General features: G+C 37.6%; 1 protein-coding gene across 1 annotated transcript in view; it reads left to right on the top strand.

Annotated features, from left to right (window-relative positions):
• The window catches only part of TRHDE (thyrotropin releasing hormone degrading enzyme), a 206,477-nt gene that overhangs the window by 89,850 nt on the left and 92,947 nt on the right, over window positions 1-23,680 (top strand). Inside the window, exons 6-7 of the mRNA XM_068999188.1 lie at window positions 8,001-8,138; window positions 23,256-23,321. Coding sequence (XP_068855289.1) covers window positions 8,001-8,138; window positions 23,256-23,321 — 204 coding nt within the window. The remainder of the gene's footprint in view (window positions 1-8,000; window positions 8,139-23,255; window positions 23,322-23,680) is intronic.

Genomic DNA, 23,680 nt, shown 5'->3' on the forward strand with positions numbered 1-23,680 from the left:
GGAGCTGTCTGTTAAGCATGTTCACGCCATTATTACTTAAACCAACAGCACCAAGTTCTGCACAAAACAGAGATCCATGGTTTTTGTCTGAAATCCGTTTCTTGGCTTTCCCTTCTTCTCTAGGTTCTTTAGCTTGCTTAAATATTTCTTCTCCCTGCCATTTTTAATTTTATCAATTTTTCTTCAATTGTCTTGTAGACTCTTTTACAACAGGAAAGATGAATGGATAACAGTGACAACTGCCATGAAGCTGCAATACTTTATTGACTATTCCAACGGGTCTGGAATTTCTTGTGTTGTCCAGAAGGCATTTACTGCCATATTTCATCTTGCTTGCATAATCTTAATGAAAAAGGAAATCCAGTCCTTATTAAACCCTTGCTATCCTTATGTCCTGGATCCTCTGGCTGAGGTCACTTGGTCTGTTCAGGCTGGAGAAGAGGAGAGGGGAGACCTCATGTCAGTCTACAACTTCCTCGTGAGGGGAAGCAGAGGGTTATTAGGTACCAATCTCTTCTCTGTGGTGCCCAGTGACAGGACCCAAGGGAATGGCCTGAAGTTGTGTCAAGGGAGGTTTAGATTGGATATCAGGAAAAGGTTCTTCACCCAGAGGGTGGTTTGGCACTGGAACAGGCTCCCCAGGGAAGTGGTCACAGCACCAAGCCTGACTTCAAGAAGTGTTTAGACAATGCTCTTGGACACATGGTGTGACTCTTGGGAATGGTCCTGTGCAGGGCCGGGAATTGGACTTGATGATCCTTGTGGGTGTGTTCCAACTCACTTTATTCTGTGATTAAAATTTTGGGTGAAGAACAGAATGAAGAGGCATTCTGATGGAGGTGTTTGTTATCCATTGCAGTTAATGTAAAATACATCAAAACTTTCCCAAGGAAGGGAATGACATTTCACTGGTTTTAAAACAGGTTGCCATCAAAAAGCAACCGCAGCTGGATGTGAGTTCTTGGGCTGTAAGGTCTTATGACCAATACAAGGTAATCTCACCTCTGTGGAAGGGGCCTTTGCTGTTTTTAGGATCAGACAAAAGAGAAAATTACAGCAGAAACCTCCATGCTGGTAATTTCCACTTCAGAGCTCTGTCTTTTCTCATCTACCCTGCTCACCTTCCTCCTTTCAGAAGCCTGTTTGCAGCTATATATTCCATCTTCCTCTTGGCTTGTTTCTCTCATTATCCTGAAGTCCTTTGCATGTGGCTTTGTAGAGGAAGGAATTCAGTTGAGGCTTGCAGATCCAGGAATTTATTGACTGATCTTTTCCCTCCATATTTTCTAGTAGAAGGAACCATCATGTTTGTCCTTGAATGTCTCTGGTACTGGGGTAGGTTTTGAGGACTATGACAGCAGGAATTACTGGCATGTAATTTGCCCTTACATCCATCAAATGAGCATTAAGTACTTTAGCAGTCAGTACCTGGCTTGATGCTGAGAAAGCATTTCACAGAGCCCAGCTGCCTTCTCTGTTTACTTTATTATGTAAAAGTTAGCTTCACTGACAACTTTATTGGCTGAGTCAAGGTGTAGCACATCAGCAGTAGCTTTGAATCCTATGTCTTCTTAAGCCATTAATGTCTTGGGATAAGATTTCTCACTTTCTTGTTTGCTTACTGCTTTTATAATTAAGGACAGTCATATCTGCCAGAATTTTTCTTAGTACTAAATTAAAAACTTTGTACCTATATAGGAGGGTATATTTCCTCCTTCCTTAAGTGAGCTGTGCTTCCTTTACACTGTTAGGTTCCTCAGTCTGGACAATCCTGCCATTACTACAGAAAGTTGAAAATAATAATGAGGTTGCATATCAAGGTGTCTGTATCATAAGAAATAGATAAATTATCTTAGTTGCCTGTCTTTCTTATTGACTTGGTTGAAATAATGAGTGAATTCAGCCATTAGACACGTGCATATCTTTAATGTGCTTTGACTCACATGCCTCCTAATGCATTTGTCTTCATCTGTAAATATTTCTAAGGCATTGTTTCGCTCATAGAAAACCCAGAAAATCATTATAAGTTTTGAAGTAGACTTAGGATATGGACTTTTTTGATTTATTTCATTATTATTTTGGCATTTCAGACCTGAGCTATAGCCTGCTTGATCCTTCTAACCCAACATAAATATCATGCTGCGTCAGCATTCAGGGAGATTCAGCCTCTCGTTTTTTAAAACTACTTTCATCTTTTCTTTTTTGGTTAAAGGCTCCCCATGCAGGTGAAAAGTAAGCCTTTAATTAATACCACATGGAGTGTTTTTCCTCCAGTAACTGCTCAGTGAAGTCAGTCTTTGCATGATTTTTTGTTTTAACTCGACTATGGGGGAAGCTTTCAGTGTAAAATTAACTAGAATCTCATGTATAATTGACTTTGGCAGGAAGAAAAGAGATTGTAAAGGTAAGGTGCAAGATCTTCTGTTTTATAATGACCAGCCCTTTTTAAGTATAGCAGTTAAGAAATCCTTATACTAAATTTTGCTTATAACTAAAAAAAACCTTCCGTTTCCACATTTTCTTCCTGAAGACAGATTTGTATTTTTTTTATGCTCTGGCGAAGTAGATTAATATAGGGAATTCTTTAAGTAGTTAAATCTTAGCAGTTAGAGATCAGATATAAGTGAATATCAACATTTAGATGAAATATTTATTCAAGAGATTAAGTACAGGTTTGGAGAATGTCAGTGTCTCTTCTAGCTTCGTGTCATTTTCTGCTCATCTTTAGACAGCAGTTTAAATGACATTATGATGAGAGCTTTAGAGTCATGTGAGTTCAAGCCTTCTGAGTTCAGGGTTTAGATGAAGCTTTAGTTTCAGAAAAAACTTTACTCAGCTGGCTGAATTTAAAATAATTTTGAATTAGTAGACACTTTGTCTTAAGTAAAGATGAGAGAGAAATTTTGCAGCAACTTTTGCTTGCCTCAAGGCAAGGGCTCATTACAGGGTTGTCCTGTTGAAACAAGATGATGCATTTCATCAGGAAGTATGGTTGATATGGGAAATTCAATGGAAAAGTTTAGTTGTATATTTGAGGGCATTATTAACTGAAGGACCGCTTCTCAAATTTTCAGCAATCCTGAATGTGTTACCACTTTATTTTAAAGTGTGGCAGTGTGCATTTGCTTGGAGCACAAACTGGTAAGTAATTTTTGGTGTGTCTGCAAAACATCTTTGGTTCCTTCAGGACTTAGCTTGCTGAAACTCATCACTTTCAGGTTGAAGCGCAGTCGAGGTGTGCAGTACCTGAAAAGTATTTTCATGGATGGTGACCTCTGACAGTTGTTGCTGGAAGTTGACTCAGTATACCAACTACATCTTAAAGCCACTTTTCATTTACTGTTTCTTGAATTGAGGTGATTTTCCTTTACAGATTTCCTCCGTGGTGTTTGAATTAGAGGATAAGCTTCATACTTTGTTGCCTAATGTTTTAAAATGCTCTGAAGAGAAGAGCGTAAGGAAACTGCTCTGTTCATCTGTTTGCTTAATGACTCTATTTCAGTGAAGGCAACTACATACATGGTGGTAAAACATGATCTTGCAGAGTGAAATTGGCCTTTTTTTGTGAAGTGCTAGTGGTCAGTATGTGTTGTTTCCTTTTTTAATGCTCCCTTTTTTGTACTGCATCCTCTAATTCTGTAGGAATACATTTGGCATCATGCCTCTGGTGTACAACCGAATCAAAGCTCTATCTGATAAACAGAGTGGAGAGAGGAAACAGAAGTAGCTGGCAGAATTGCTTGAGAACTCCAAAACAGCAATCCATCTGCTTGGCAAAGTAAGCAGGTGGTCATGATGGAAAAGAAAATACATATCCAATTCTCCTTCCCAATACTCAAAGCTGCTGGTCTTCCTTAACTGTGAACTCCTAGGACATCTACCCTGTTTTGTAACAAAAGTTGTCAGTCAGTGTGAAAATTTCTCAATAAATTTTGCAAGATCTTAGACAGAAAATGCAGAAAAGAGGGTTATGAAGGTAGGTATGGAGCTGTGACATTCACAGCTGATCAATGTAGACTCTGTTGCAGGCCTCCTTCAGCAAACTGTACACATAATTCAAGCACACATCAGAGATGTAAATTAAAAAAAAAGCAGTCTGTAAATTGCTCAAGGTATATACAAAAGATTACTATTGGAAAATGAGAAAGAAACATTGCTTTCATTTGCAAGTTCTCAGGAGACTTCGTGTTCAAATGGCTGTCCCAGAACAAAGACAATGCCTTTAATATTGAGGCCTTTGATCTCTTTAGTGTACTAATTATCAGATTGGGCTTTCATTATGCTGTTTCTTTAATTCCTTTTTCTTTTCATTTTAGTTCTTTTCCCTGGTATTTCATATTAATTTTTAGAAATTATTTTTATGTGACTAAGTTTAAGTATTACATTATTGTCATACTAACTTACACTCTTACATTATACCTCAATATGATATTCTGAAATCACCAGCAGCAACCCCTGTCCATTACATCATTGTTATCCTGTTATGAATAATAAATTTTTCTTGAAGGTAAATGTTTCTTGAAGGTACAGTCTTTTTTGACAAAAAAGTTATTTCACAATTGCTTTTTTTCCATTTAGAGGTAGACTAGTTGAATGGTGGGCACCCTGTTGGAGATTTATGCATGAAGAGTGACCACTATGTCTTTTTCCCCAAGATCAAGGTGAATTTGAATGTTGGCTAAAGAGGAGAGAGCACAGAAAAAGGACGAGTCTGTCAGGAAAATCTTGTGCAAAGCAGAGAAGGTCTTACTGGTGAGGATTGAAATAAATCATTCCTATGAAGAGACAAATAGTTGAATCTAGTGATTACAGATGTTTGGGAATAATCAGAAAATGTAGATATTTTAAAGACATGTTCATCTGATAACAGCACTTCAGTTCCTGCACCTGGAAGCATTCTAAAGAATAAGAAAGAGAGCAACCAGAAATAATTTTCATGTATTTTCTTTTCAACATGGGTCTGGTGTCACAGACTTTGAGTATGCACAGTTCAAGGAAAGCTCTGAGAAGAGATGAAGAGTTGGGATTCCAAGTGCACAGTAGGCAGACAGGGAGTAGAGGAGCTTCCTCTTTGTCTTTAAAGGGAGGCACAAATTTGTGTGGAAGCAGCTCTGTCCTTATTTCAAACTCAGCTTGTGCTGCTGCAATACTGTTCCTGCTGAGAGCCCTGGCCCTGTGTTAGCATTGCACGGCATTGCACTTGCATGCGGCTAATGACACTTTCCAAGCAAGGCTGCACAACTCACCTGAAGCCCTCTTTTCCTCACAGGTGGATCACAGTCTTTGGCTTTTTCTTGCAGTTGAGCTCCCTCAGGGAAGGGTTATCTTGAACAACATTTTGTCATTGTTTCAGTGTGTAGCTGCAAACCTGTCACCTATCATGTTGCCAGCTTGCTGGTCTCATTAAACACATTCCAAGATTGATTTCCTTTACAGTTTCTGTCCTGGATGTTTCTTTACTCGTGTAGGTGTCAGTTAAAACAGATCAATTCCACTGTATGCATAGGCTAAAATAACTAGGGAATAGAAAGCCCTTCTTCCATCAGTATAAGCAGTTTGGTCAGACATGTTGACCTTTTCCCCTAAATGTGATATTAGGACTTCAAGAGCTGAGGTAGTGTTTCTTCAACGTAATTAAGGCAGTTTTAGTTTCTTTCTGCACTTCTGCTTCTTGTTGCCTTTTCAGGCTGCAGGCCCCTTGTCAGCCAGCAGTCTATCTGTGCCTCCCTTGAGTTATATTTGAGTCTTCTTTTCCAGTCTGCTCCCAGGGGCTTTATACTAAAGGGAAAAGCTGGGAATATTACAGAAATCCTTTTAGTTCAATAAATTTAGCTTTATAGGTCAAAATCCTGCTTAATTCTCACTAAAATGTAGGTTTGCATTTTTGGAGGCATACTAACTATTCCATTTGTATCCCAGTGTGACAGTCTGCCGTAAATCTCAAGGAAGACTTTTTACCTATGGTAACTTGAATGAACGATCATGAATCTAAAATTCTCCTTTTCAGTCCTTCAGGACATAACCAAAGAAACAAACAGAAAACCAAAATGTAGCCTGTTCTTTTTATATGTTTCGTAGTTTTCTTCTTACAGCTTCACTTTGTTTGCCATGTGCTGATTTTGTTGATTCCAGTCCTGTATTTTAAGGTGTTAATTTGTGATTATCCAGGGTCCTTTTAATGAGTTAATTCAACAGTAACAATCCACTGACACAACTGTTCTTCTTGCGAGATCCAAACTTAAATTTGGAGACAGGTCCATATCTCTGTGAGTTCATACTTGTATGTGTGACATACCATACATTTGATGGAACTGGGGCTTTGTTACGGACTGATAGACAATTTGAGTGAAGTGTAACGAAAATATCTACAATTCTTTATACCTCAGCAGTTTTCCCCTGAGTAGGACTGTCTTTATAATTGTTTCCCTATACCTTTTTTTCCCATTAATAAAAGGATAGTTACTAGCGGCTTATGCCTGAGAAAATTTGGAAATTAACAATGATGGGAAAAAGACATTACTTTTCGTTTTACAAACCCTTCCTCATGCAGCCAGATGAGAACACTAAGAGTGTGTAGGCACTTTGCTTTCTTGCATCCTGTGTTTTTAATTGCCTGGATATACAGTCAGCTCAAGGTACGTTTCTTGTGCTCTAATGAATTTTAACGTAATAAAGGTTTATTTCCAGGTAGATCAGCATTGGAAGAGCTTTTCAGCTGTCTTATAAAAATAATTTAAAAGTAACACATTGATACCAAAACCTTGCCACCCAAGAAATTAAGCATAGACTTTTTAATGTAATTGTGTGTGTATTTTACCTGAGGACATCAAGGTGGCTTTTGAAAAAAATGCATAATTCCCTAGAATTTCTTTATATCATGGCAGTAGGTTGACATTGATTCAGGAATTGTTATAATTTAAATAAAGTTTGAGATGCCATTTCAGGGTGAAAAAGCTTATTTAAATCTTATGTAATTTTTAATTCACTCTTTGCATTTATTTGTGACTTGAAAAAAACAAGTAAATAAAGCTCTTCTTTCCTGACACGGTATTTTGGATAAAAGACATCTACATGAATGCAATATGAGGAGTTTTAAGGGCATGTCATTTCTCAGCTGAAAAAGCCTCGTTTAGTTGTACTGTGCAAATGAGTGCAGCACAATGCATAGAGTATACATGAAAATTTCACTAATGTTGCTGCCACAGTAAATAGGCAGCAGTTTTGAAATACCCCTGCCATCCGTATTTATAGAAGGTTTTGAAACAAATGCAGATGTTGGATGTTATTTGGGTTTGTACCTGCCTCTGATGTAGCTGTGGCTTTGAGTATGTAATTTAACTACATGCAGCTCTTTTCCTTGTAAAGAGAGATGATAGTGGTTTCCTTTAGAAGGAAGTTACAAAGTTTGTAGAAGACTCAAGCTCTTGTGGAGAAAGGATTTCTATACTAGAATTATGAAAGACAGTGCAAGCATCTGCTGTGATGCTGCTGTGAGCTCTCTTCATTGTCCTGTCCCACATTGATCTACTATGTGAACTTATCACTAAAAGCCAAGTGACTTAAACTTCGCTAAATAAAGCAGTAGTAATTGTATTTACCCATCTTTGTCAAAAATTTTTGTACCTGCATATGCAATGAGCTCGAGGACTTGTAGCATTTATTTTTGTGATTGAGGACTTTGCCATTTTGCCGCTCTCCCCACGCCTTATGTGTATGAGTAGTCATAATCAGAATTCTAGTCTGCACATACGGATGCATTTTGATTCATTTAATGCTCTTTAATTTCAGTCAAGTTCCATTGCACCAAAGATTTCATGTCTGAGTCCATTCCATATAGCTGTTCAAGACTGTAGGAGGTCATGGTGGTTTACACTCAAAGCAGAAGGTCTGATTTTAGTCAACTGTAATAGTAGTCTACTGCCTCTGATAACTGTTCATCATTTCTATATTGCTGTAAATATGTATTTGTCTGTGATACGACTGCATATGCTGTCTTTCAGGAAAAGCAGAGATTTCTGACAGATGTCCTGCATGAAGTGATGTTGCTGGATGGGTTGGCCAGTTCACATCCAGTATCCCAGGAGGTGCAGCAAGCCTCAGACATTGACAGGGTGTTTGACTGGATTGCCTATAAAAAGGTGAGACTAACTAAGCTTATCTATATGATATAGATATGTCAGTAGCTATAAGAAGATCATGTTCTGTCTGTAAAAGAAATACCATTGTAAAACTACATATGGGAAACTTATCTGTGTGGAATGTATTTGGAATATTCTAAAGTGATTATAGCCAATTACATTCAACATATCAAGTGTTAGTAAATGTTATAAATAAACTTGAGAGGCTGTCAGAATTTAGTAAGATTTAGGGCTTTCTATTATTATTTCTTTTGTGACAGTGTTTGAACTGAGTTAGATGCTTTAAAAAGCAGAATGATGTATAGTTTTTGTCCTATTGAAACTCTCTAGAAAACTTACCAAGGGCTAAAGTTAAATGTAAAGTTTTTTCCATGCATGAGAGTTTTTCTGTCAGCTAGTGAAAACTCTGAAGTCATTGCTGAACAGTGAGAGTGGAGAAACTGCCTTCTGGGGTGGTGAAGGAATATGTATTAAATTCAAGCAACTTTAGATTGTATTTCAATGATTCGAAAGTCTTTTGGCCAGTTTCTGGATTCAACAGCTTCTATGCAGGAGTAAGAGGGTTGCCATGCCCAGTGGATACAGCAGCATCTCTCCACTCAGCTGTTCTGGTGGCCAGTTCTCCTGAGTCTCAGGTGACACTGGATGGGTGCCTATCAGGGCATGATCCTGTAAATTTTGAGCCCAGTACCAGATCTAGCAAACTACTTTAAGATGGCAATGGAAGAATTTACTTACACACCTTCATAGGTGAGGAGATTAAAATAATCATTCTTTCACCTATGAAGTCTTTGTTTTCCTGACTGATAATTTGTCTGTCTGCTATTCTCTGTAGTTGTTCATCCTTTTAAGATACAAGCATTGTCTAATAGGAAGAAACTTTCCTCACTGGACTTTGTAGCTGTTCTTTTCACTGTTTCGGTACCTTCCTCCGAACACCTGACACTCTTCTGAGGATTAATTAGAGCAAATTTTAACATATCTTACATCTTATATTGTTTCTTTCCTACAAAACCTTGTATGCATGGATGCATGCATTGCTTACACAGAAAATCAGCTGTGGAAATAAGCTCCTTTATTAGATATTCAGAATATTTGCCTATTCCTCTAGCTCTCTAGTGTCTGCCAATATAAATACCGTGGTGAATAGTATCTAAATAAAATCCAAACTGTAAAATTACACTAAAGGCTTTCACCTGGTCAGGTGCATGCTCAAATATTTTCAGGTGCCTGCTCAAATATTTTCAGGTGCCTCATAGCCCTTGATACACAATGAGTCCTGCTGGAGGGAAATTGTTAACTGGTGTTTCTGGGATGACTTTCTGGTTGTCTGTTGAGTGACCTTTTAAATTGCTGTAAAATATTAAGCTATCAGGAATTTTTTTCTGTTGACTGTACTAAACTTTGGGTCAAGACCATCAGTGGGGACTTTTCTACTGTCTTAAAATATTTTAAAACAGTTTACCACTATGTGCAGTATCTTTTCCCTACATTTTGGATTTTTTTTCTTTCTCTTTAAACTTTTTTTTAAAATGTCCATCTTGTGCTCTCTGAGACCTTAGACTGTCGGTGTGATCTCTCTTCACAATTTTCTATATGATATTGAAATGATGAAACTTTCTCCCATATAACTTTTGTTCAGTGAAACGACAGTCATAGAATGTCATTGTTATCTCATTGTCTACTTATCTACTACTATCTCACTGTTATCTACTGTCATCAATATGGCATAAATCAGACACCGTGAAAGTGCCCATCTCTGCTAGACACTCAGCTGTCATTCTAAAGACATGCCTTTTTCTATACACTTCAGAAATGACCATTGAAAATGTGCTATTTAATTGCCTCAGAGTTGAATATATTTTTCATTTCCACTTTCTTGTCCTTGGTGATTGCATGTGTTAAGAAATCCATGACATAAACCCCTGAAGAATGGCACTGAGGTAATCCCACAAGCAGAGTGAAACAGACACTACAGCCTGGCAGCACACAATGTTTTTGCACTTAAACTTTTGAGGGTAAAGTTTGCGTCATACAAAGGCATCATACTAGTAATTTTTCAGATAGAAGCATGTCATCCTCCATTAGGGCCACAAATAAGTAGAGAAAAATGAGAAGTCGTGATAGTTCATTAATAAACAGTACTGGTAGATGATTCAAGGCTCTCAAGTTGCATCAGAGAGTGCATATGTCTTCCTAGTGCAGCTGGAAGTGAGATAGTGTCCTCCCACGGTGACGGGAAAAGTGGTTATATCCCAAGTGCAGTAGAAAATATAGCCTGTTGAACACAAGAGTAGAACTGAGAATTGTTAAATCAAAGCAAAAAGCGTGACAGCCTTTCCACACCAGAAATAACTGACAGCAGGAATCATAGCCCTGGAGAGCTGCAGCATCAGAGGAGGAGAGAGTGCAGAAAGAATAACATGAAGAGCAACAATCAGCATGGAACAACCGGCTCTAATAAAATGGAGAAACAAGGCAGCTGCATCTCAAAGGGAGCAGCCAGACCCAGAGCAACCTGAGGGAGGGCCATCCCAGACAGAACTAAAGGAGTCATAGCCATAGATGAGCAGCCACAGCCAGATAAGAGGAGGGATGAAAAGACATGTAGAGAGCCAGATATTTGAAGTAATTTCTGTCAGCCTGCTGCGTGCTTTGAAGTGTGCTGGTTGAAGATTCTGGCAGCAATCAGTGCAAGCCAAGACCATTATGATGGAGTGTAACTATAAAAGTACCCCCAAAAGAATATGCCTTGGCATATTCTGACAAACAATAATCAAAACAAGGAAGAGGATGACTAGAATAGGGAAAAATATTCATTTTTTCCCTTCCCTGTAAGCAAAATTAACCTTGGCAGTGAGATCAGTTACTGGTCCTGACTTTGTAATGCAAGCAATTAATTATTTCCTAAGCCCTTGTATGTATAACTTCCTTTTCCTTTTTAACTGTGCCACGTCTTTAAAATTTCCTTTTTCTGCTTTCTCTGTCAAGTGATGGAAGGAAGATCTATTTCTGATAGTAATAAAGGGAAACCATGCTCCCTGCTTCCCCTTGAAAGCAACATTCTGGGTTAGGACATATGTTCCACTAAAACTTTACATGTGTAAAGAAAAATGCACAGCTTCCCTGTATTATGGCAAAGTAGAATTTAAGAAATTGAAAGCTGTGGCTTGCTCACCCTTTTGAGTGTAATTCTCTTTGAAAATTTACAGTATAGCATGTTCTGCAAGAATGTGGAATAACATGAGAGCTAATGCAGTCATTGTAAAGGCTCTCTAAAAATGTCATTCTTCTGTTCCTCAGACACTGGGAAGGACATTCACACTGTAATAACAAAATAACAAAATAAAAACAAAACAAAACCCCCAAATCACCACCCCATATTCTGTTAAGGAATAGTAGTAGTTCATAAGAAAGCCAGTTCACGAGTGCAATGAAATTGTGATGATGTGTATCTCTGAAGTGACAGAAAAATGAGAGTAGCTGATTAACGATGAAAGAAATAGTAGGTAAATCCTTATAAATTGTAAAATAGGTTTGATTTTTAATGTTTCTTTTAGTTAAATTGATAATGTAAGGTGGTATCAGGCTAGTTGAAAGTCTTAAAATACGATAGAGATGGCTTTGGAACCCTCTCGCTTTACCACGGTATAAAGGGAGAGCTTTTTGTTCTCCCTAATTTAGCTGTGCTGTTGTCTGTGAGTGCCATTAAGTCCAAAGGGTGCACATTTGCATGATGCTGGTTTTTCTTCCATGACTTGTGAGTGCAACAGGTCAGTGCCCAGATTGCAGAAGGTGCTTTCAGGAGCCATTTGTTCCTAATGCATTGTAACAGAGGAAGTATCTTGTAATGGAAAGAATGTCCTTCTGTTTAGATAAAAAGGCTGTAGGTTGTTACTGCTCACAATATGAAAGTCATCAAAATGCAGTCAGTGATACCAATAGGTTCAAGTTCAGAGCAGTCCCAAGAGTGCCCGTCCTAAAGTATGGAGGCTGTCCCAGTTCAGCTGGTGGGTGCCAATGCCTAAAGCTAGACAGGTGCTTCAAGATACTCAAAATACTTCTCTTAGCTCATCTTTGTACCATCCTGACTCAAGCAAGAGCAAACTGTCTTTAACCCTTTACACTGGTTAGTGTATGCTGGATATTATTTTCTGAAGAAGACATAAGGAAGCTACTGTGTGTGGTATATAAGCAGCTATACATGGACAGTGCTTCAGGAGTGTTATGTTCCCCGTGCCAGGGACAATTGTATGAGGATTTGACTGGAAATAATAAAGATGGCACACAAATGTTAATAAAAATATTTTACTGTAAAGAAGAGCTCATTAAACTAGACTGCTCCATCAAAGTATAGTTACTGGGAAGACACCACCTGTTGTGGTGCAGGCCTTCTGCCTGTTCCCCATGGAAAGGCAGTGGCAAATAGCTCCCCAGGGCTGGAGGAGATGATCAAAGCAGAAGTGGCAACAGTGAGTCTAGACACTGTGTCCTGCCATCCTTCCTTCCCCAACAAGAAGCCATTAGAAGGAACAAAATAATGCATCTGTATCTCAGTTGTCTTCATGGCTTAAAATAGAGTGTTCATAAAGACAGGTGTACATGGAGGTACATGCACTTGGACTTGCACTTGACATGCACTTGCCTTTTCTGTTTCTCTGTTTCTGCTTTGTAATGATCATTTTCAGCAAAGGGTAAAGCAGAAAGTTACAGGTATTTTCTTTTTTTTTCCCCTGAAGGAGTCCAAAAAACAATGCTTGTGTACAGGCAAGGGCTGATACACATCCTAGTTTAGATCAATAACAGAAGAGCAACAGTTACAAGTGTTTTAAAGTAACTTGGAAGAAATTGTAAGGATTAAAAATAGAAAATAAAGTGGAGGTAACAAAATAGAGTAAAAGGAACAAAAAACTTGACATAAGAATATGGTCAATATTTTGATCAAAATATGATCCTGTAGGATTTATATTCAAAAGGGAACTCTCCAGAACAAGCTCTGGCACACCGTTTTGTTGTTGTTGCTGTTCTTTTTAAAGGTATGTTTAAGTTCTGGATAACTTATGAAGCTTAAAGGAGGTATTATAAAAGAGAAATTAGAAAGACAGGTTTAGTTACAGGTAGTTGCAAATCAGTCTTAAGCAAATGGATTGAGATTCTTATGTGATATTTAGTGAACTAAAATAGAATATTAATTTTTCTTGAATATTTTCATATAAAGGCAGTTAATGGAAAGGTATAGTGTTCCTTTGTCGTTGTCACTGGCATCAGAACATGTAAGAGGGATTTTGGTGGTGAGGCCAAGTAAAACTCCTGTTGTAAATTGAGTCACAATAGCATTTTATTTGGGGAATGGATAACATTTTATTATTCAAGGAAAATGATGTGACAATATCCAGCTGAAGAGATGATTAGTTATGGTCATATACCCCTGAATTTTCTTCTTTGTGTCATGTTCCTAAAATTTGCAATGGAATTTATGGCTAAGACAAGCATTTCACCAAAGCTGTCTTACTATCTGACCATTTTGGTATTATCCAGCCCTAGAACAGCTGTGTTTGTCAGAATAGAAAATGATTATGATTTCCAAGTGAAAAGTTCTTCTTGAATATAATGTTCCTTTGTCAGTGATGTTTTGGCATCAGATAAATGGCGTTTCATTCTGTAAAAACAACATAAGGTGCCTTTATGCATCTTTGAGGATTTAATAAATACATTACAGGTTTGTAGGTATATTTGCTGATTTGAAAAATACTGATTTACCCATGCTGTTAATAAAGTTTTTAAAATGGTGTAAGTTTATTTTCTTTATTAAAATAAATCCTGGTTTTATTGCTGAGGATTAACAGCATGTTAATTTGTGAGTGTGCACTGCTTGATAAGCAAATATCACTTGGAAATTCTGTTGTTTAAGAAGTAAAGAAGATGAATTAAATGACTGATTTTTTTTTTTCTAGCCTGTATCATTAAAATCAAGTCAGGATGGTTTTGTTTGGGTTCCTTTTAATGAATGTAGTCCCTAAATTTTTAACAATTGTTTCCAAGTGCAGGGAAACCAGTCAGAGCCACTATCAGCCAAGTACATAGTTGTTCAACTTTATCTGTGCAGGCTGTGGAATGTAATTTGGGTTGCTTGTGTGCTTAAGGAACTTAAGTGCATCACTGACCGACGGCCTGGACAAAGACCCTCGGGATAGTCTCATATCGTGACACTTTGTACCAGCATGCTGCATACTCAGCATAAACCTGTCTCCTTCTGTACTTCTTCTCATGGCTTTTATGTGGGTTATCCAAAGACAAAGCCTCTAGGAATTAATTAAAACATTTTACATTTCTGTCACAGGGAGGAAATCATAGGCACATGTTTACTCATTTAAACAAATATGTTCTGTTATCCTAATCAAATAAGGAAGCATTTGCACTTATCAAATTCACTTGCATTAAGCTTCATTTTTTTCTTGTAATTTTTGGAGGTGCCATTGGAGAATACAGAAAATAGCTATGCGGTTGTATTACAGTGCTCAGTTTCTGAAAATGAAGGACGAATTTAGTGCTGGTGACTCATGATACAATCTAATTAATTCCCTGAAAAGAATTTCTGAGTGGGTACTTACGCAGTTCTCAGAGATGAGGTATTTTTGATAGAGACAGCTGAAGAATTCCAGAGAAGCCTTTGCAATTATCTCTGCTCTTACAACTTGATAGGAGTACTTTAGCAAAGGTCTCTCTGGAGCCTGCAACAGGATCATGTTGTAACTGATGTTGTGAATAGGACACTCTTGTTCCATAATTGTCAGAGTAAGGCCACATAAGATAAAAGACTGTTCAGATGATAAAGGTAGGAAAGTAAAATACATTTCAGCATAACCTTCTGAGTGGGAGCTGAGGAATGGCTGGACTTCTCCCTTGTGGGAAAATGAAAAAAGGAAGAATATATAGTAAATATGTTTGCTTAAGGAAATGCAGCTGAAGTGCAATACCTGGATTTGAAAGTGGTGTTCAGTTGTTCATACGGGAGAATTCAGTAAATTCAGTGCACTGCATGTAGTGTAACACAGCAGATCAGTTAACCAAGTTTTTAAATAATTCATTTACATGCATTTACCTCTGTCTAGGTTTGAGCAAATTCTGCAGATGTGACTTAGTAAAAACATATTTCTTTTCTGTTAAATGTCTCCAAGATTCAACAGATTTAATTTTTTTTTTTTTTAATTTTATATGATTCATTTTTAAATGTCACATTTTTGCTACATGTTTTATGTACATTATTCTTTCACTTTAATTCATGCTGTGTTTTTCCCAATAAGCTAAATTTCATGGGTTATCCAGCTGTGATTGCTTAGTACCAACAAAGAATGATTGTATTGAAAAACGTGACTTGGATATTACTTGTTGGCTAGTGTTCACATTACAAAATTAAAGTGCAGATGTGCATTCTTTGTATAAGTGCTTGGTAACATGCTCTTCTAATATTTGAAATGAACTTAGACGCACAGAATTATCCAAGATTTTGAGAAATAAAGAATAATATATGAATTCAGGAACTTTAAGCTGAAATGAAATGATACTTACTTAACAGAGAACTATAAAATATATTCAACATTTAAAAGAAAAAACCCCAACCTGATTTATGCTGATTGTATTATATTTGCAGTTCTAAAAGAAAATCCTTCTTTGCATGTTTCATGAAGAAAATATAAGTTGCAACCAGTACTTAAAACACATTAGCCAAAAATTGGAAGTTCTTCTGTGTTCTGATGTGATTCTGGTGAGGTAGTGTATGCCTGACCTGACTGTATGCAACAGGTACGGCTCCAGTTGATTTAGTGAGGGATCACATCATGGTCAGAGTGTTGAGATTTTTAAGGCTCTACCAGGGGAGTGCAATGAAGTTTTTGTGTTGGATGTTCCTGCTGAAGAATGGGTTAATTCCCCATGCTCAGTTTATTCTTCATAACAGATAGGTTGCAGGAACCTGCAATTTGAGGTAGGTGTGTGGGAAACACCAGCTAAAAGAACTTTAGTTGTTAGAAAGTCTGCAGAGCTGAGTGGCATCCACCTGCACCTTCTGAGGGTGATCAGATATGGAGCTGCAGAACTTCTGGCAATGGGATGTAGACCATCCTAACAAACAGTTGCTCTGCCAGAGAATTGCTGGGGTGATGTACAGAAAATGCTCCAGGGGATGTCCTGGGAGCTATAGGCTGATGAGTTGGTCTTCCTTCTCCAGTGAGATGGGGATTCCATAGGGTATAAAGGGTGAGATAACTGAGCACATGGATTAATATGTTGGTCTTGCCTGGTCATCACTGCTGCAAAGGGGAATTTGCTCTTATTATCCATCTGGAATTCTTAATGGGAGTGTGAGTAGACAATGGATTTTAAAAAAGTTTTTGAGAAGGCACGTTCCGTATAGCTTGGGGTAAATAATTTAAGGAGAGAACTATTTAATGTGTGTGTACTGTGACTGATTCATTAAAAACCACCAATACTAGTACATATCAGGTATATACTAGTAGCCATGAAACTTCACATATCGATTCTCATCTTAAATCAGAAGGTCTTTATGAAAGAATGATGCCTTTGTGTGTGCCTGTATGTGGTCTGAGTCTTGTTTTAATCAGTGAAAATGAAATTGATTTTAAGAACTTACTTTTTACAATAATAGCTCTAACAGTATGAATAATATTTAGTGTAATTGAGACAAAGGATAGAGTAATTTCTCTTAGCTAGAGAGAAGGTAACCTTAATCTTGAATTGCAGGTGTATTGGCACACAGAAAAATAACTGCAGGCCTTCTATTTGTGTCCCACTGTATTTGAAAAACAAGTGGTGTTTAATCATATTAATCAAGACTGATTTTGAACTGACTACTGCACAATAGAAGAAAGTTAATAAATCACCTGTATTCAGTGTTGGTTTTGGTTTTGTTTATTTAATGAGGTAAAGAAGCAAAATTGATGGGTGGAGGTTTTGTGGAAAATTGACATTAAACTTCTGTTTTAGAACCTCAGTTATGTACTTTTTTGTGGTAGTCCAGTGTTCCCCTCCTCAGCATTTCACTCTCTGCTTACACCTTGGGTACCATGGGGGTGTTTTTCTTACCAGGATCCTTCCTGATTTTAGTTTTTGTGTCACAAAAGCATTTTTATGAACTAAATCAAACAGCTTTAATTCCTAAAGAAGGATGGCAAGGTGGAAATTCAGTGAGGAAGAGATAAATTGAGGTCTGTGTAATTACTATGATTGATAACTGGTGTTACGTGATGTAAATTGATAGGTAAGCCTGCAAGATGCTGTGTCAGCCTTCACAAACTCAAGGTGTTTTTCCACTGTTCACTTTTTTATATTTTTTAATGTTGCTTTGTAATTTACAGGGTAGAATATCTTCAGAGAGATTGATGTCATCTCACTTGAGATGTTCACCATGTAAACACCTGCAACTGAGTAGTCCTCTCACCTCCCTGTATAATCACTGAAGATAAACAGGCACCTTTAGGGTGAAATTCATCTGTCCTATTTTAGATGCATGTCTTTGGATGAATCAGGGTGAACTGAATTGCTTGCTTCTCTCTCCTTTGCCTTTAAAGGAGGTCTAGGCAGCTGCCTCAGCTGTGTACAACTGAGTAAGCATCGCTTAGCTACAATGTAGGCATTTGCACTCAGATGAATCTCAATCCTGTGGTTAAAACAAAAACAACGAAACACACAACAGCACAACTAAAAAGGAAATGAAGTTGATATTGCAGGAAAAAATGACGAATTTTTTGTGAAGGAGGATGGAAGAGCTGTGTGTTTTCTAGGTCAACCTATTATGATCTCTTTTCCTTCCCCCACTCTAATACATTCAGAACAATAGATTATTTTGCCCTTAAAAAAGTCATCTGTAGTTCATGGTTTCTGTTTTGTGTTGCTGACATTTTTCTCTCATGAGAACTTTTCAGAATAATGATGTAATTTTTGGTTCTTCAAGGAATAATGCTGAAGGAGTTTCTAGTTTATTTATGTCTCTTCACACATGGCCTCTTGTCCATGCCTCTTGGCTTCTGCATAACCCTGTGTGCTGGTTTGCTGACTTTTATATTGTTCCCTTCACTGCAGCTGCTTCACCAGTTCTTTATTTCAAGTGCTTTTCTTTGCTGTCTGTTCAGTATAGAGCATCTACCTTCAGCTAGTAAGCACTCTGCCCTGTCTTCAGGGCCTTCTGTCAAATACTACCCTTGCTAGTCTTCTTATGTAAAAGTATTGCATTTAGAATAAACCAAGATATGTTATTTGACTATATATACAAAAGGATCGTGTCACACCAGTTTTGTATCTCCACAATTCAGGAATTCCCCCAGAATGGGGAATCAGTCTCTGTATGGCCTTTCTGGACAGTGCAGTTGAATTAATCTCACTGCACTTTAGATGTCTGCGGTGCAGATGTGTACATATGAGCTAGTCACTCCAGCCCGCTTTTGGAGTGAATTGCAAGAGATGGTGCTTTTAGAGTACAATTCCCCTGATCGGAGGTTTACTTTAAGATTAGATAAAGTGCATCCAGAGGTGACTGGGAAAGCCCATTGACTGTAAGGGAAGTCTAAACAACTAAAGGGATTATAGTCACAGGTGCTACAGATGGCTGCACTGAATCTGATGTATCACTTCCTGAGTGGCTCTGTAGCAGTACTGTTTTGTATGCAGTAGTCATGTTTTTGTGGGTTCATATATAATACTTGTTTCCTTTTAAACAAAATTCCATTTGGTACTACCTTTTGTATTAAAAAAGGATTACAAGATACAAGTTGCAAGTGAAACAATTAATTAAAGAGTTCAAGTATAATAAAATTGAGACATTCAGTAAGTCATAGAATTAAATTGACTTACAGTAATTGTGATCTGTGTGATGTAAGAGGATCAAGATGTAGGAGTGAGTCTTTAAAATGAGTTAAAACTAATCTGGGATCCAGGATGCAATCACATTATTTTATGTTGGCATGGAGAGAATTAGACTGAATACCTTAGCTTGGCTCTGCATTTTGTAGATTTCAAAGACATGTTCAGTTTACATAGAAAGGAATTCTACTCCTAATTTTGGTTATGGATTGTCTTTACCATGTTGTGAGTGTACAAGTTTCTTCAGGGGAATAAAGCACATAAACTTCCATCCCTTCAGGCAGTGTTGGCTCACGGTCCATGAGTGAGTCTTTTCCCAAGAGCACTTCGCAAAAAAGAGCTGTATGCACTTAATTTCCATGGAGTAGCCAACATATTCTACTTTCCTTTCCTATAGCAGTGGAGTCACAATGCTGAGGCTGAGGAAGCTTCAGCTGTGTCATAGGTTATATGAGGAGTGTGCTGGGTGATCTTTGGCAAATGATTACACTAGGGTGTATCCCGGTTTCCTTTTAATTTGCAGAATATTGGCATTAATCTTACAGAGCCCTTGGGAGATCTGCTAATGAGCAATGCTTCACCAGACCCAGTTAGTACCATTAATCATTGAATGAATAAGTAGTGTATTTGTCTGAGTAGACATATTAAGGCACAATGGCTTAAGGTGAGTCAGATTTTACACTGGCGGAACTAGGTATGTTTTTTGAGTAGGAAAGAATTGCTTTCCACTAGACCTCTTAAACCAATGTGCTTTACCTCTTGACAAGGTACCGAGTCATCCACTGCCTGGAGGAAAGCACTTAAATCATCAGTAAACAGTCATTCTGCCCAGTAGGAGAGGCAAGTTTGCATCTCAAGACATCCTATGTTGTTCCTCAGTTGGACAAATGTTGCCAGAGCAGAAGTGGCTTTGAAAGTGAAGTGGGGAGCAGGCTCCTTGCATGTCAGGGTGTTCAGAGAGTGATGCTGATAGGTTCCAAAGGGCATCTCCTGCAGCAGAACAGATTTGTTGGGATTTTTCTGTAGGTTTAGGTTTAGGTCAGAGAAGCTATTAGAAGGCATGGCAGTAAAGTCCTCTGGACTCCATCTAGTTTGCTGCTTGCTGCTTTGCTTGCCAGGTGGATAGGCAGTGGGAATGTCAGCACATTGGGCCATTCAGAAAACCCCAAAGCTATGTATTTTGTTTTTCTTATAATTGAGCTTACTGCACATACCTTCTTCACCTCCCAAGACCCTCTGGTTAGGGTCATCTTCCAAGCTCCTCCTTTTAGTAAGCCACTCTTCTTTATGCCAGTTACCTCTTGCTTTTTATCCTTCTGCCTGCAAACCTGTTTTGCTTCCTCTCTAGTCAGAGTGCCAGTGTTTTCTGCCTTGTCCTTCCCTTCCCAGAGCTGTGAACATGGGGATAGCTTCTTCTCTTCTTATGAGGGTATCACTGTTCTCTGTTCTGCCTGCTCTCAAGAGTGCAAGAAAGGTGAAATGAATGGTTTCCTCCCATTTATTTCCCCCCCACACCAATGGCTTCATTTGCTCGTGCTTCTCCCATCTCTCCAATACACTTTTTCCCCTCTTAAGGTTCTCTTGTTTTTTGAATCCATTCCCTTCCTCAAACGAGTCAAGAAAGCATTTGCTTTCCCTGAGTGGGGAAGATGGCAGAACTATTCTGGAAGCTGTAAGAAGGGATTGTGGGTTTCCTGGAAGTAATTAATTGGTAGAAAGTACTTCTAAAGTAGCTGTGAAATGGGTTCTATCTTGAGAGAGTAATCCTGCTTTTGTGCCTTGACTCTCCATTCAGTCTTTGCTTGCTGTTTTGTTTTGTTTTGTTTGCTGTGTAAAGGCCAGCCATAGTCCATCCAAGATGTGTCTAAATGTTACCTGTGAGAGGAATTCTATAATTTCTTTACATGTATATGATAGTTCTTGGTCTCTGGATAGAAAAAAAGACTCTGTGGGCAAGATTATATGGAAGTATTTGCTTGGTTACTTTTTACAGAAATCAGTAGTCAAGGTGCTTATATAAATATATGTCTTTTGTTACTCTGTGAAATTTAAACTCTGAGAAAGAAACAAGGGCGTCCTGGAATACTAAATAGTGAGTAGGAAAAGGGATGTGTGATGAATGAAAAAACATCTTCATGTTGAGGATTTTGTCTGATCTATGTTATATGGTTTTTTTTGTTTCTGCTACAGATGATTTGGATTGCCCTGCCCTACAGAATAAGTAGGATTTATCTATTTATGAGATTTTTTAAAATCTTCTGTTTATCTGCTTAAACAGATTTATCTGCTGTTTATCTGCTTAAATGTGTCTGAGAACTTTACTCGTTCCATTCCTCTAGTAATATAAGGGCAATAATGTTTCCTGACCTATGGTCTTGTCTGCTCAGGTAATAATCTGTTTTGGAAGGTGTTATTTCCTATTCTGCTATGCATTACAGACATGATTTGTCTTCCAGTAAGATTATATACCACCATAACAACATAGCCTAGTGTTAGTAATGAAAACACCATGTTTTGCTTTATTCACTATTCAATTCCTAAAAGCAGCTGCAAACATCTCCTCAATTAATTTCTTTTTCTTCAGTTACTCTGCAAAATATATATTTGTTGTTGCTGCCTATATGAAGGACTTGTGTTTTCTTACAACTTACTAATAATTTTCAAATATTTTTGATTTATGTCATTATTTCAAATGTTGTTTATTACAGATAATCCATTCAGTACTTAAAAATAGTCACTGTATAAAAAAAATCACTGGAACACATGTGAAATGATCTAAAAATCGACAAGGGTTAAATTTCCAAAGTACCCTGAAATTTAATTTAGCAGGAAAAGACATAAAGTCTTGTTTTGAAAGCTGAAGGTAGATAAATTCAAGTAAGTGAAACTAGATACATTTCAGTTAGTAAAAAGGTGTGTAGCTTTCACTGTGAGAGTAAATATTAGTTGTGACACATTATAAATAGTACTGTGAAACTCTATTCTGTTCTTGAATCTTCTAAAATAGATGCTATTGTGTAAAGAGAAGGCATAGGGGTTTTTGCCTAAATTACTGTTTGACCTCTATTAATGCTGACTAAATGTTGTAATACTCCTTTTGGCTTTAAAATCTCTAAATTTTTGAACCTATGAAATGTTGTTCTTTTTTTTATTTTTTTCTGTTTGAATGTTAAACTAATTACTGAACCTTTGTCTCTAGATGAGGTTGTTGAGTTCTAGCATCATGTTTTCTTCAAGCCTTTAATTCACTGACTTGCAATCACAAGGGTCCTTCCTCTCGTACTGTCATCAGTACTAAGTATAACATTTAAACATTGGGATTGGAAGGCTGGTTGTCTTGAAATTATATTGCAAAGTGGGATATTATAGCTAATGGATATTATAGCTAAAATCAGATCTGTGAAGTTATTTCTGCTTGAAATAGAGCACTTGTGCAAGGGGAAAATACACAGCAATTGTGGTTCTGAGAGGGAGTGAGAAAACACAAAAAGGGTGCTTGAAAAAAAGCTACTCTTGCAAGTATCTGTCTGTTTCTTGCAGTAAGTACTGAGAATTAGAATCACCTGTCTTGTAGATCTCTATACTTTGCCTGAAGGGGAAAAGGGTAAGAACTGCTACAAGTAGAGAAAGAGTGCTGTACAGAGAAAGAGTGCTATACAAGTACTTATCTCTTCGCATGACAGTCTGGAAAATAACCTGACTATTAATAAGTCAAATATATATATCCACATCTTGCAAAATTCTTATGGAAATTACTCACTTTCAGTCATCAGATCTTGAAGGCTTTTACAAAGGGTAGTAGTATCACTGAATCCTGATAGTGTAATGGAGATAAAAATACTATGAATAATCACTGAAGTAGAATTTGCAGTGGACACTATTTCTTTGCTTCCATTTAAAACTGGGCATTTCGGTTGAGTGCACAGAAGGGTTGGGGTCAGTCAGCTGTGGAGCTGACACATGCATGCTGCAGCAGTGGGGAGAGTGTGTTGTATGACCTGCACCTTATTCAGTATATGGGGCAGGATATTAACAGTATCACTTTGCCTCCCCACTTTTCCTAGTAAGCATTTGCATTATCTTCTCTCTCTCTCTTTTTCATCCTATCACAAATAAAGATAGTATTAGTTACAGGTTTCCAGGATATTAGTGTTGGGTGGAAATGTTTCACTTCAGAGTGTTTTTATTGTGTTATATTGACATTCAAAACTGGTAACTTTGTTTCTCTATTATTTCCCATAGGGTGCAGCTCTGATTCGAATGTTGGCTAACTTTATGGGTCACTCTGTGTTTCAAATGGGCTTACAAGTAAGTAAAGGCATTTCTGTCTTTGTGTAGATGTATATTTCTAGCAGTTTCTCTTGCTCTCTCTTTTTTCTTTTGAAGCTATATTTGCATCAATTTGTGGAAATGTTTGTTTACTTTAGGACCATCTGAGGTACCACTGTGTCTCTGAAGCTGAATTTGATTGAAGATGCACCTGTATTTCTTGGTGTATGAAGTGATTGCACTTCATACACCAAGAAATTGCACTGGCATACAGTTTTGTGTAGATTGCCACATAAAAGCCATTTTATCCATGTAACAACTATGGTGAAGGACTAGCTGAAGAAGTAGCTACTTCTCTTCACCTCCATTTGACTGCTGGTCTAACAAATAATAACAAT

The sequence above is a fragment of the Aphelocoma coerulescens genome, chromosome 1A, assembly GCF_041296385.1.
Source record: "Aphelocoma coerulescens isolate FSJ_1873_10779 chromosome 1A, UR_Acoe_1.0, whole genome shotgun sequence".
Lineage (NCBI taxonomy): Eukaryota > Metazoa > Chordata > Aves > Passeriformes > Corvidae > Aphelocoma > Aphelocoma coerulescens.